Here is a 15548-nt window from a genome sequence, read left to right as displayed (position 1 = left end):
TTTCTCCACAACACATCTTGATGATCCCCAAGACTTTTGGGACAACATTCTGTGGACCGATGAGACAAAAGTGGAACTCTTTGGAAGGTGTGTGTCCAAGTATATCTGGCGTAGAAGGAACACTGCATTTCATAAAAAGAACATTATACCAACAGTAAAATATGGTGGTGGTAGTGTGATGGTCTGGGGCTGTTTTGCTGCTTCAGGACCTGGAAGACTTGCCGTGATAAAAGGAACTATGAATTCTGCTGTCTACCAAGAGATCCTGAAGGAGAATGTCCGACCATCTGTTCGTGTACTCAAGCTGAAACGAACTTGGGTTCTGCAGCAGAACAATGATCCTAAACACACCAGCAAGTCCACCACCGAATGGCTGAAGAAAAACAAAATGAAGACTTTGGAGTGGCCTAGCCAAAGTCCTGACCTGAATCCTATTGAGATGTTGTGGTATGACCTTAAAAAGGCCGTTCATGCTCGAAAACCCTCTAATGTAACTGAATTAGGACAATTCTGCAAAGATGAGTGGGTCAAAATTCCTCCAGGACGCTGTAAAAGCCTCATTGCACGTTATCGCAAACGCTTGGTTGCAGTTGTTGCTGCTAAGGGTGGCCCAACCAGTTATTAGGTTTAGGGGGCAATCACTTTTTCACACAGGGCCATGATGGTTTGGATTTTTTTTCACCTTTAATAATAAACACCTTCATTTACAAATTGCATTTTGTGTTTACTTGTGTTGTCCTTGACTATTGTTTAAATTGGTTTGATGTTCCGAAACACTTAAGTGTGAAAAACATGCAAAGGAACAGGAAATGAGGAAGGGGGCAAACACTTTTTCACACCACTGTATATAATATGGTGGACATTAACATTAGCAAAAATTAACTGCACAGAAGCAAATAAATAAAGTGCTTCTGAAAAGAAAATTTTATGTTTTGACTGAAGCTTTCTACACAGCTGATCAATAAGCAGAAACATTGCTTACATATTTGAGTCCATCTCCTTATATACCGATCAGATCACCGATTAAGACCACCCAACATAAAAATATGACCACTCACTTAACCAGCTAATGCAGATATACTGCGGCACAATGGCTCTCCTGGGTGAAACCCCTTATGGGGGCACTCTTCCCGTTTAGAGCCGCCAGAGGCGGGAGAACTGATGCGTGTGGCAGGTGGTTGCAATCGCGTGCACTTGAGCCAGCACTTGGATTTGTTCTGTCAGGGGAGAGGAGACCTATCGTTTATTCCTAAGTAGGAACAATGATAGGTCTCCTCACCCAGTTAGTCCTATCCCCATACAGTTAGAAAACACTGTAGGAACACACATTTAACCCCTTGATTGCCCCCTAGGGTTAACTCCTTCCCCACCAGTGATATTTACACAGTAAATCAGTGCATTTTTATAGCCCTGATCAGCCCTGATCGCTGTATAAATGTCAATGGTCCCAAAAATGTGTGAAAAGAGTCCGTTCTGTCTGTCGCAATGTCACAGTACCGCTAAAAATCACAGATCACTGCCATTACTAGTAAAAAATAATAATAACAATAATGCTGATGTGAAAGAAAATGTGATACATCAGACCAGGCCATCTTCGTCCATTTCTCTGTAATCCAGTCCTGATGCTCATGGTAGACACTTGTGGCGGTAGACACGGGTCAGCATGGGCACCCTGACCAGTTTGCAGGTACGCAGCCCCATAAACAAACTGCAATGCACTGTGTGTTCTGACACCTTTCTATTGGAACCAACATTAACTTATTACAGTAGCTCTTCTATTGGATTGGACTACACAGTCCAGCCTTCACTCCCCACATGCATCAATGAGCCCTGGCCACCCATGACCCTGTCCCCAGGTTTCCTTCCTTGGACCACTTTTGATTGTTCCTGACCACTACTGACCGGGGACATCGCACAAGAGCTGAAGTTTTGGAGTTGCTCTGACCTGGTTGTCTAGACATTACAATTGGGTCTTTGTCGAAGTCCCTCAGATCCTTACACTTGCCCATTTTTTCAACTGCAGGCACAACATGTCCACTTAATAAATCACTGCTAAATATATCCAGCCCACTTTAAAATTCCAATGTAACAAGATAATCAGTGTTGATCGCTTTACCTGTCTGTGCTCATTATGTTAGGGCTAATCATGTATATTGTAATGAGTTTAAAAACCCCATCATGGTAATAAAAACAACAAACCCAAGCATATCCGTTATTCTATACTGACTTGCTGTGCCATGGGAAGTATATTACAGCTCTTTTTTTTTGCCTGAGAACATAGCAAGGCTAATACCAGCCAAAGACAGACAGGTGTCTTACTAAGATCAACATGGAGTGAAACTTATGCCGCGTACACACGACCTGACTTTCAGGCAGACTAGGTCTGACGGGATTAGTCCGTTGGACAATCCGATCGTGTGTGGGCTAATCTGATCTTTTTTAGAAAAAAATAAAAATCAGACGGACCTAGAAATAGAACATATTTTAAATCTATCCGACGGATTAAAATCGGGAAAACCGTTCGTCTGTGTGCTAGTCCAACGGACCAAATACGATGCGAGGGCAGCTATTGGCTACTGGCTATTGAACTTCCTTGTTTAGTCCCGTTTACGTCATCACATTCAAAACTAACAGACTTTCGAAGGGACTTAGTCCGTTTGTGTGTGGCCAAGTCCGCTCATTTGGAAAGTCCATCGGAACTCCGCCAAAAGTCCGTCAGGAAGACCATCTGACCTAGTCTGCCGGAAAGTCCGGTTGTGTGTACACGGCATTAGTGGACAGTCCGGTCTGTCCCCAAACCTGCTTTGGGGTTATGTTGCAACCTAACCAATTAGCAGCAGAGAAACACCTCTTTCCCCCTTTCAAAGGTTAAGAGTGGCCATGTTCCATGGGGCTTTTAAAATAACTTATGATGGGAAGATAAAAATGTAGACGGGGTCTGTGGAGTGATAGGAATGATCTGTTGGATGAAAGACTTATAGAGCATTATAGCCACCTGTTATAGTTGTCATGCCAGGTGGTATTTTTCACATCCAGTATGGTCTTCTTCACCGCTTTGAGAATGAGAAGGTTCTTCTGGAAGGTGTCTTCAATCTCCAGCAATCTACTAATAATCTGGGGACCACTCTGCCCAGGAAAGCAGGGGAGAGGAGTCTGCTGTCCATCCTCCCATCGTCCAAACTGTTGCTGACACAGACACACCTAGAAAGCAAAGTGAAGACAATCTTGTCATGTAATGCAATGGTCATTTTAAAATAATGCATACACAAACAATGCAAAAATATAAGTTAGAATTTTAACAAACATGTGAAAAAACACTGTTCCATGAGTGTTAAGCAAATGGGTCAATCCAGTTACCCTGGCATTACATCTTTGAAAAAACTTCCATCAGAATGTAAACTACCTATATAACTAAAGCTACAGTGGAACAAAAAAGTATTTAGTCAGCCACCAATTGTGCAAGTTCTCCCACTTAAAAAGATGAGAGAGGCCTGTAATTGTCATCATAGGTATACCTCAACTATGAGAGACAAAATGTGGAAACAAATCCAGACAATCACATTGTCTCATTTTTGAAAGAATTTATTTGCAAATTATGGTGGAAAATAAGTATTTTGTCAATATCAAAAGTTCCTCTCAATACTTTGTTATATATTCTTTGTTGGCAATGACAGAGGTCAAACGTTTTCTGTAAGCCTTCACAAGGTTGTCACACACTGTTGCTGGTATGTTGGCCCATTCATCCATGCAGATCTCCTCTAGAGCAATGATGTTTTGGGGCTGTCGCTGGGCAACACAGACTTTCAACTCCCTCCAAAGGTTTTTTATGGGGTTGAGATCTGGAGATTGGCTAGGCCACTCCAGGATCTTGAAATGCTTCTTACGAAGCTACTACTTGATTGCCTGGGCACAGTGTTTGGGACCATTGTCATGCTGAAAGACCCAGCCACATTTCATCTTCAATGCCCTTGCTGATGGGAGGAGGTTTGCACTCATAGTCTCATGATACATGGCCCCATTCATTCTTTCATGTACATGGATCAGTCGTCCTGTTCCCTTTGCAGAGAAACAGCCACAAAGCATGATGTTGTCATCTCCATGCTTCACAGTAGGTATGGTGTTCTTTGATTGCAACTCAGCATTCTCTCTCCTCCAAACACGACGAGTTGTGTTTCTACCAAACAGTTCTACTTTGGTTTTATCTGACCATATGACATTCTCCCAATCCTCTTCTGGACCATCTCTAGCAAACCTCAGATGGGCCCGGACGTTTACTGGCTTAACCAGTAATAATTTTGGGGCGTTCTTAATTAATGTGCTAATATAAATTATCTCAAATTACACAAAAAAACTCAACAATCAAAGTTGATAACCAATATATGTGACACCGATAATAAGTTCCCACTCGTGATCCAGTGACAATAAAAAATCTCTTCACAAATTAGTTATAATTCAATCATAAAAAGTCCCATAGATATGCCACTCCAGCTTCTTTGATAAGTGATCCCAAGTCCACCAAGTGCAGAAAATCTTGTAGGCTGTGATAAAAAAGTAAATCCAGAAAGCTTGCATATACCTCCACCGAGGAACACCGACACCCAATCGTGAGATGCAAATACAATCTGCTTACCAGATTTGTTTGACCACTTTAATTAAAAAGTAAGTCAAACAACGCCTGTACAGGTAAAAGCCTGTTTACATGAGTGTTGACATGGATACATAGAGTAGTAGTACGTCCCCCTTCAGGATCTCAGGCGGTATATAGAGAAAGAGCACAAAAAATCCATAGCATGATACTGATTTTTATAAAAAAAAAATATAAAACACACAGCCAAATGGCTCCTTACATTGTCATGTGCCCGACCCGGCACTGGGGCTGCTCGCCTTCAAAAAGAACAATCCGATAGGTACAATGTATCTCCTCCGTACTGTTGATATGGCGTGCGTTCCAAGCTGTCGAGCCAACAACCAGGTAACCGAATATGGCGTCAAGAGCGTGACCAGGTACCGCTTCGATGTACGTTTCGTCATTAACGCCTTCAGGAAGTGGATTGTTCTTTTTGACAACGGGCCTGAAGTTGGAAGAAGAGGGCGGCGGCGAAGAAGAAAGCCGGGCTCCTCCGCTAGTAAAAGAGCTAGCAGAAGATAGCGGAGGAGTCCGGCGAGAAGACCCCCGAAGACAGAAGAAGACCCCCGAAGCTGTGCAATAAACTATTTTAACCCTTGTGTGTTATGTTTTTTTTACATTTTTTTCACAGGTGAATGGGTAGGGGTACATTGTACCCCATACTCATTCACATAGGGTGGGGGGGCCGGGATCCGGGGGCCCCCTTATTAAAGGGGGCTCACGGATTCCGATAAGCCCCCTGCCCGCAGACCCCGACAACCAACAGCCAGGGTTGTCGGGAAGAGGCCCTTGTCCTCATCAACATGGGGACAAGGTGCTTTGGGATGGGGGGGCCGCGCGTCCCCCCCTTCCCCAAGGCACCCCCCCATGTTGAGGGCACGCGGCCTGGTACGGCTCAGGAGGGGGACCGCTCACTCATCCCCACCCCCTTTCCTGGCCGGCCGGGTAGCGTGCTCAGATAAAGGTCTGATATGGACCCAGAGGGGGACCCCCACGCCGTTTTTTCAGCGTAGGGCTTCCCCTTTAACTCCATAAGAGGTGACGGGGCAAGCAACACCTCCTTCACTGGTCCCGGCCACCTGGAGCCGCGCTCAAAATGAGCTGACTTTTCTCCAGGCGGGAAAAATCTGTTAATTTCAAAAGTACGGCGGACTAGCACATACACGGCCGTATTGTACGCCGGACTAGCACACACACGGCTGTATTGTCCGCCGAAATGCGAGTCCGGCGGACACATTTATGTGCAAAACTACTTTCTTAGTTCGCCGGACTTTTGGGTAAAAAAAGTCCGCCGGAGCCCACACACAAGTCCGTCGGACTTTTCCACCGGATTGTTTGATCGTGTGTACGCGGCTTAAGGCCCCTTTCACACATGCGGATGGTATGTCCGTATTTCATCCATCCGTTTGCGGATGAAATACGGGCCATACATTCATCCCTATGGGATAGCGGGTTTCCGTTACATCAGAGGGGGCGGGGTCACCCACACGTCACTGGGGAACCCCTGGCTCCCTTCACCAGCGTCAGAGGGGGCGGGGTCAGGTGACGGGTGGCCCCGCCCTCCTAATATAAGAAACGCCAGCGCTGGGCTCTCTGCAGTGTCTCCGGAGTGGAGACAGAAGAAGGATGTATGGACAGCGCTGGACTGAGAGATCCCCCGTCGCTGGATATGATCATCCATCGCTGGACCCCGGAGATCCGTCGCTGGATAGCAAGAGTGGATTAGCACCGCTGGAATTTTTTTTTTATTTTTTTCATTTTTAATAAAGGAATTTTTCAAAAGTGTGTTTGTCTTATTTAACCATTTTGACACTTTCTTTGTGAAATGGTAGGGGTACTTTTGTACCCCCTTACCATTTCAAACAGGGGGGGGCCGGGATCTGGGGGTCCCCTTGTTAAAGGGGGCTTCCAGATTCTGATAAGCCCCCCGCCCGCAGACCCTCACAACCAACGGCCAGGGTTGTGAGTATGAGGCCCTTGTCCTTATCAACATGGGGACAAGGTGCTTTGAGGGGTCACAGACCCCCAAAGCATCCTCCCAATGTTGAGGGTATGTGTCCTGGTACGGTTCAGGAGGGAGGGGGGGCCGCTCTCTCGTCCCCCCCTCTTTTCCTGCGGCCTGCCAGGTTGCGTGCTCGGATAAAGGGTCTGATATGGATTTTTAGGGGGACCCCCACGTCAATTTTTTTTAAAATTTGATGCGGGGTTCCCCTTAATATCCATATCAGACCTGAAGGGTCTGGTATGGATATTTGGGGGGACCCCCACGTCAATTTTTTTTTTTTTATTTGACACGGGGTTCCCCTTAATATCCATGTCAGACCTGAAGGGCCTGGTAATTGAATTTAGGGGAACCCCCACGCTTTTTTTTTTTTTTTTTTTAATCAATGAATGAATGAATTGTCGGCTAATACAGAGAACACTCATTGAGTGTTCTCTGTATTACGGAGACCCGACAATTTAGCCGCAAGTGATTTTAAAAGACTTTTTTTCCTGCACAAATGACACTTTGTGCAGGGACAGTTCTAAGCACCAGAAACATGCGCCCCTTCACAGGCATACTATAGATACCCCCCAGCTACGAAATTTAAAAGAATATTACACTTTTATTGTTTCACTTTAATCATTATTAAAATCACTGCTCCTGAAAAAACTGCCGTTTTTAAAACTTTTTTTTGCATTGATCCATGTCCCCTGGGGCAGGACCCAGGTCCCCAAACACTTTTTAGGACAGTAACCTGCATATTACCCTTTAAAATGAGCACTTTAGATTTCTCCCATAGACTTGTATAGGGTGTTCCGGCTTTTCGAATTTGCTGCGAACAGCCCAAATTGTTCACTGTTCGCTGAACAGGCGAACAGGCAATGTTCGAGTAGAACATGAGTTCGACTCGAACTCGAAGCTCATCCCTACCTATCACACAGTATCGCCGGATCGGCTGAAAGAAACTGGTAATGTGTGACAACTCTTTAACTTTACAACAAGTTGCTGGTTGTGCTTTCCTCTGGCAGAGGATTGCACAACGATTCATTTGAATCAACAAGTCTGTGGCAGAGACTTTGTTCGAGCATCTCACCGGCTGCAAGGTCAGTGAGAGAGGCCCATCCAGTGGTTGCTAGATCCAGCCTGTGGACGTTTTTTGTCCTCTGGATCAAGGAAATACCTCTAACCCGCAATTACAAGGTACTTGAATCCCCCTTAACCCTCTATCCCTCTATTGCAAAACTTCATGTTCTTTCAAATAAATCTTTGGAAAAAGGACTAAGTGTCGGAGCTAACATTCTTTAATCCACTCTACAACAGGACCCCTAAGATGGACACAGTGAACAGGTGAGGTAACGGTAAGCTCAACAAAAACTAATAGCTTCTTCAGGGGTTAGTGCTACATTAATATAAATATTACTATTATTATTACGTCATTATTATGTCTTGTTTAACCTCTAGGTAAAAGCCAATCTGAAAACCTTCTACTTCCTTCCTCTTGGGCTTACTTCAAATCGCACATTTCTCTCTTTCTAGAGATTTTTTATTATAGGTCCTTTTTGGTCTCCTTCTTTTCTGGTCACCACTTCTTACTTATGTCTCCTGGACTTCTCCCAGTGCTGCCCTCTTTGTATATATTCTGTATATATATCCATGCCTAATCCCTCTTGCTGCAAGTGTGCAGGCCTGGATCTCAGTGGCGGGAAGCCCTCGTAATGGGTACAGAAGGCGTGCAGACCTGGGAACTCAGCACAGGGATGGAGGGAAGTCCTCATAATGGGTACAGAAGGCGTGCAGACCTGGGAACTCAGCACAGGGATGGAGGGAAGTCCTCATAATGGGTACAGAAGGCGTGCAGACCTGGGAACTCAGCACAGGGATGGAGGGAAGCCCTCATAATGGGTACAGAAGGTGTAAAGACCTGGGAAGTCAGCACAGGAATGGTGGGAACCCTTCGTAAAGGCAAAGCAGTTGTGCAGACCTGGGAACTCAGCACATGGAAGGTGGGAACCCTTCATAAAGGACACAGAAGGTGTGCAGATCAAGGAACTGAGCACAGGGATGGTAGGAAGCCCTTATAATCGATACAGAAGGGGTGTAGACCCAGAAACTCAGCACTGGGATGTGGGAACCCTTCATAATGGACACAGCAGATGTACAGACTCAGGAACACAGTACAGGGATGGTGATAACTCCTCATAATGGGTACAAAAGTTGTGCAGACCTGGGAACTCAGCACAAGGATGGTGGGAACATTTCATAATGGGTACAGCAAGTGTGCAGACCTGAGGACTCAGCAAAGGGATGGTGAGAACCCCGCACAAAGGGCAAAGTAGATGTGCAGACATAGGAACTCAGCACAGGGATGGTAGGAAAATCTCATAATGAGCACAGCAGGTGTACAGACCCAAGAATTCAGCACAGGGATGGTGGGAACCCTTCATAATGGGTACTGAAGGTATACAGACACAGGAACTCAGCACAGGAATGGTATGAACCCCTCACAATGTGTACAGCAAGTGTTGGGAAAAAGTCCTGAAAAAAAGAATGCAGCCACCACACCCAAGGAATGGTGAGATATAACATATTACAATTTTGTTCTCGGGTTTGGGTATGCTTTAAGCATTTTGGGCAGCGTTCTCTCTTAAGGTGTTGCTGTGGTGAATGTTATTACCTTCTTTTCAAATCCTCATGTATGCCTTAAACTGTACAGCACTGGGTAAGAAGATGTTAGCCCTTTTTAAATCAATAAGAAGAAGAAAATACAGGATAATGGACCTCCTGCTGTAAATTATAAGGATATTATGACTCACCGAGGAGTTCAGTCTCTACATAATGGTACAAGGCCACATTCCAAAGATGATGGAGCAATGGGGGTAAATCTTAATATCGCATAAATTTATTTGAAGGGTATATTAATCCAAAAGTCAAATGGAAGTTGGCCCGAACCGCACGACGCTCGCTGTTCTGTGGGGTGGGGCTTTACTTAAATGACAGTAATTTAAAGGGAACAAGTTGCAAGCTCTCGGCTTGTATGATGAACATTACAAGCTGAAAGCAGACACCATGAGGTACAATCCCAGCCACCAATTACATTATATGCAAGACCTGCAAAGACTTCTGTTCTGAACTTCAGGCAGATGTAAAGAAACACCAATCAGTGCAGTAATGCATTTATTAAAGAATGCATTAAATGTATGTGTGCACCTGAATATGTTTTCGTATAAGCCTCCTATATTTCATATTGGGACAGGGAGATCCAGCACTAGGAGCCAATCAAGCTCTGCTGCATGTGCACTCTGCTGCCATGAAATCTCATGCAATGTTATCAGCCTTGCTCTATGCTGACATGTGAACTACAGAACTCCCCTGCAATTATGGTATGGGGAAGATTGGGGAAGGTGTTTTGTAGTCTCAACACACTTCCTGTCCTAGGGTGAAAACCCAGATCTGCCATACAGTGCAGTGAGTGAGCATTGTCAACCAAGGACAGGAAATGTGTTATTGTCAGGATTACCAGGTAAACGTAATAGGATATAAACCTTAAAAAAGAAACCTAATGTAATCACCACATCCAAATAGAGGAGCTGCAATATATTCAATTTTTGTTCTTGAGTTTGGATAAGCTTTAAGTTATGTCACCAGTTTAGATGTGTTGCCTGGTGGACTGGTGCTATGTCTAGAGTCTAGATATATAATTCGAGGATCAACTTTGGGTGTTCTATCTCTGATTTTGTTAGACAACTGACAAAGCCCTGTGGAGGTCCACACTTTTCTGGACAGGATGGAAAGGAAGATCTAAGTGTGGGATATTTGTATTTCGGATATTTACATCTAATTAGATTCCGCTCCCCATGGGATCCCCTGCAGCCCTCCCAGCATACAAGATATTTATGCATATATACGGTGACATTGATTTTATAGACTTGGATTGATTGTTATATATGACGCACAGTATCATCAACCTCCTGCTGTTTCCTGAAGAAGTAGACCGTTGGTCTTAGACACATGTAGAGTTGTTTGTTACATCTTAGTGCCTATCTTGTGTTTTGGAAAACGACTAATATGAACTATTGTTTGTAAAGGATCTCATTTATCCAGGTTGTAGTATGGCTAGTAGTCAGGGGCATAGATGAGGGGGATTAGGGGGGTCCAAACCCTTGCCAGAGCACCCGTGGCACTATAATAGTAGCTGTGCACCGAAAGCACTGCAGCTGCCATTCCTGATACCCATCAGAGCTCAGACAGGCAACAGCAGTTCATAGTGAGAGAGGATCTCATAATCTCCTTCTCAGCTCCAGATCCATGACACGAGCGAGGGAGGACTTCCCTTCACTCTGAAATGCCTGGTCTGGTTAGTCGATTTCACGGAGAGAGCAGATCTATACTGGGAAGGGGAGATCTGTATTTGTGGGGCGGGGCCAAGGAAACTACCAGGAGATCTCTACCTGTAAGAATTGTACTTGGGTGAATGGGTCTTTACTGGGGGGGGGGGGGAGATTTGATTTGGGGAGGGAGGTAATTTTTTTGTTGTATTCTGTATACTAACCCATGTGTTACACACTCCTGACCCCTGCACTCTGTGCATTACACACTCCTGACCCCTGCGCTCTGTGCATTACACACCCTGGACCCCTGCACGTTGTGCATCACACACTGCTGGCCCCTGCACTATGTGCATTACACACTCCTGACCGCTGCACTCTATGCATTACACACCCCGGACCTCTGCACTTTGTGCATCACATACTGCCGATCCCTGCACCATGTGCATTGCACACTCCTGACCCCTGCATTCTGGGAATTACACACTCCTGACCCCTGCACTCTGTGCATTACACACCCTGGACCCCTGCACTTTGTGCATCACATACTGCCAATCCCTGCACCATGTGCATTGCACACTCCTGACCCCTGCACTCTGTGCATTACACACTCCTGACCCCTGCACTCTGTGCATTACACACCCCTAACTCCTGCACTCCATGCATTACACACTCCTGACTCCTGCACTCCATGCATTACACGTTCCTGACCCCTGCACTCTCTGTATTACACACTCCTGACCTGCCACTCTGTGCATTACACACTCCTGACCCCTGCACTCTGTGCATTACACATGACTGGCTCTTGCACTCTGTGCATTACACACTCCTGACCACTGCACTCTATGAATTACACACCCCGGACCTCTGCACTTTGTGCATCACATACTGCCGATCCCTGCCAATGTGCATTGCACACTCCTGACCCCTGCATTCTGTGAATTACACACTCCTGACCCCTGCACTCTGTGCATTACACACCCTGGACCCCTGCACTTTGTGCATCACATACTGCCGATCCCTGCACCATGTGTATTGCACACTCCTGACCCCTGCACTCTGTGCATTGCACACTCCTGACCCCTGCACTCTGTGCATTACACACTCCTGACCCCTGCACTCTGTGCATTACACATGACTGGCTCTTGCACTCTGTGCATTACACACTCCTGACCACTGCACTCTATGAATTACACACCCCGGACCTCTGCACTTTGTGCATCACATACTGCCGATCCCTGCCAATGTGCATTGCACACTCCTGACCCCTGCATTCTGTGAATTACACACTCCTGACCCCTGCACTCTGTGCATTACACACCCTGGACCCCTGCACTTTGTGCATCACATACTGCCGATCCCTGCACCATGTGTATTGCACACTCCTGACCCCTGCACTCTGTGCATTGCACACTCCTGACCCCTGCACTCTGTGCATTGCACACTCCTGACCCCTGCACTCTGTGCATTGCACACTCCTGACCCCTGCACTCTGTGCATTACACACTCCTGACCCCTGCACTCTGTGCATTACACACCCCTAACTCCTGCACTCCATGCATTACACACTCCTGACTCCTTCACTCTGTGCATTACACGTTCCTGACCCCTGCACTCTCTGTATTACACACTCCTGACCTGCCACTCTGTGCATTACACACTCCTGACCCCTGCACTCTGTGCATTACACATGACTGGCTCTTGCACTCTGTGCATTACACACTCCTGACCCCTGCACTTTGTTAGTTACACACTCCTGACCCCTGCACTTTGTACATTACACACTCCCGACCCTGTACTCTGTGCATTACACACTACTGACCCCTACACTCTGCATTACACACTCCCGACCCCTGCACTTTTTGCATTACACACGTCTGACCCCTGCACTTTGTGCATTACACATTCCTAACCTCTGCACTCTTGGCATCACACACTCCTGACCCCCGCACTCTGTGCATTACACATTCCTGACCCCCGCACTCTGTGCATTACACACTTCTGACCTTTCCACTCTGTGCATTATACACCTCTGACCTCTGCACTCTGTGCATTACACACTCCTGACCTCTGCATTCTGTGCATTACACACTCCTGACCCATGCACTCTGTGCATTACACACTCCTGATCCCCACACTCTGTGCATTACACATTCCTTACCCCCACACTCTGTGCATTAAACACTGCTGACCCCTGCACTTTCTGAATTACACACTCCTGACCCATGCACTCTGTGCATTACACACTCCTGACCCATGCACTCTGTGCATTACACACTCCTGACCCATGCACTCTGTGCATTACACACTCCTGATTCCCACACTCTGTGCATTACACATTCCTGACCCCCTGCACTCTGTGCATTACACACGCCAGACCTCTGCACTCTGTGCAATACACACGCCAGACCTCTGCACTCTGTGCAATACACACGCCAGACCTCTGCACTCTGCGCAATACACACGCCAGACCTCTGCACTCTGCGCAATACACACGCCTGACCTCTGCACAATACACACGCCTGACCCCTGCACTCTGCGCAATACACACGCCTGACCCCTGCACTCTGCGCAATACACACGCCTGACCCCTGCACTCTGCGCAATACACAAGCCTGACCCCTGCACTCTGTGCATTACACGCCTAACCCCTGAACTTTGTGCATTACATACTCCTGACCTCTGCACTCTGTGCATTACACACTCCTCATCCTTGCACTCTCTGTATTACACACTCCTGACCTGCCACTCTGTGCATTACACATTCCTGACCCCTGCACTCTGCATTACACACTGTTGACTCCTACACTCTGCATTACACACACTCCCAATCTCTGTTAGCGCTTGCTTGTGGCATAGTAATTAAATAGAATGTTTTGGATACAAGCAAGTACACAGTAAGTAATTTTAAACACCTCCCAGTGCACAATTTTACCACACCCACAATTTGCCTAATTTGTTTTCTCTAGATGCCCAAAGCTGACCCTCCCCCTCCCAACCCCCCCCCCCCCCAGGAAAAAAAATATCCACAGCCCTGCTAGTAGTAGGTGGCCACATTTAACTGAGTTTGTTTTGTAATGTTTAAGGCCCCTTTCACATATGCGGACCGTATGTCACATATGCGGACCGTATGTCCGTATTTCATCCATCCGTTTGCGGATGAAATACGGACATACATGCATTCCTATGGGATAGCGGGTGTCAGCGGATGAACATCCTCAGACACACGATATCGTCTGTCTCCGCAATGGTCCAATTTTGCAGACAGAGGAAAATACTATTTTTCTATCCGTCTGCAGAGCGGATTGGATGAACATGGACAGACAGTCCGTGTTCAGCCGATCCCCCATAGAGGAGAGTGGAGAGCTGACAGGGCGGTCCCTGCACAGTGTGGAGGGACCACCCTGTCACCCGCCAGCTCAGCGGGGATAAACGGAGCGATCCCCGCTGAGCAAGCGGATCATCACGGGATGGATCATTATGGATCCGTCCCGTGTGAAAGGGGCCAAAGAAGTGTTGCAACTTGTCCATGCCAGGTCTTCAGAGAAATTAAGAACTTGCTTGGACAAGCCACAAAACATCATCAACATTACAGAACAAGAACAAGTTCATCTGAATGTGACCAACTACTACTAGATATAATATGAAGTATGTGGTCTTAGTAAACCTGACATTACATTAATCGCAATGGTAGTTGAAGACAAGGAGGTTCCATACCAAAGTATATTTCTAGAGTCCGTATCTACCAGAAACAGCCTGAGCAGGGCTTGGTAGTAGCAGCGGAGATGTTGTGGTGGTGAAAGCCACAAAGGGAACACTTGAAAGATATTGGTTCCTTGAATGTCGGAGAGTCAGGGATTGGTACAAGACACTGGGTGACACAGGACACTCCACGGTTAGTTGGAACTGGAATCAGGATGCCGGCATGTTCAATCAAGCTGAGAGCGATAAGAAGGGTCATGCAGGGTCTACGGACCCATGTGGTATTCCCAAGAGCACCCAGCAAGGAGTGATGGGCTTTGTTGCTGATGGCTCCCAGGTTGTGGTTCCCATTTAACTGGATTTGTTTTGTAATGTTAAAGAAGTTTTGTAACTTGTCCATGCCAGGTCTTCAGAGAAATTAAGAAGTTGCTTGGACAAGCCACAAAACATCATCAACATTACAGAACAGGAACAAGTTCATCTGAATGTGACCAACTACTACTAGATATAATATGAAGTATGTGTTTTAGTAAACCTGACATTGCATTCATCACAATGGTAGTTAAAGACAAGGAGGTTCATCATAGTTTCATAGTTAGTAAGGTTGAATAAAGACACCAGTCCATCCAGTTCAACCTGAGTGAGTGTCTACAATTGTCCCCATCCCTGTACATTACACACTCATGTTGGTCCCTGCCCTCAAGGAGCCCACAATCCAAGGTCCCCATTCATATCGTAGGGCCAATTTTGAACAGAAGCCAATTTACTAACCTGCATGTCTTTGGATTGTGGGAGGAAACCGGAGTACCCGGAGAAAACACACACAGGCACAGGGAGAACATGCAAACTCCAGGCAGGTAGTGTCGTGGTTGGGATTTGAACCAGTGACCCTTCTTACTGCTAGGTGAGA

At 46.3% G+C, this 15548-nt stretch overlaps 1 protein-coding gene across 1 annotated transcript in view; it reads right to left on the bottom strand.

The window, feature by feature from the left end:
• The window catches only part of DNAH2 (dynein axonemal heavy chain 2), a 328965-nt gene that overhangs the window by 229229 nt on the left and 84188 nt on the right, over nucleotides 1–15548 (bottom strand). The window contains exon 11 of the mRNA XM_077470685.1: nucleotides 2996–3201. Coding sequence (XP_077326811.1) covers nucleotides 2996–3201 — 206 coding nt within the window. The remainder of the gene's footprint in view (nucleotides 1–2995; nucleotides 3202–15548) is intronic.

The sequence above is a fragment of the Lithobates pipiens genome, unplaced genomic scaffold (assembly GCF_037356315.1).
Source record: "Lithobates pipiens isolate NorthernLeopardFrog02 unplaced genomic scaffold, aLitPip1_a1.2 Scaffold_8, whole genome shotgun sequence".
NCBI classification, from domain to species: Eukaryota; Metazoa; Chordata; class Amphibia; order Anura; family Ranidae; genus Lithobates; species Lithobates pipiens.
Note: the sequence above shows the minus strand (reverse complement) of the source record. Positions and strands in the feature narration are given on the sequence as shown.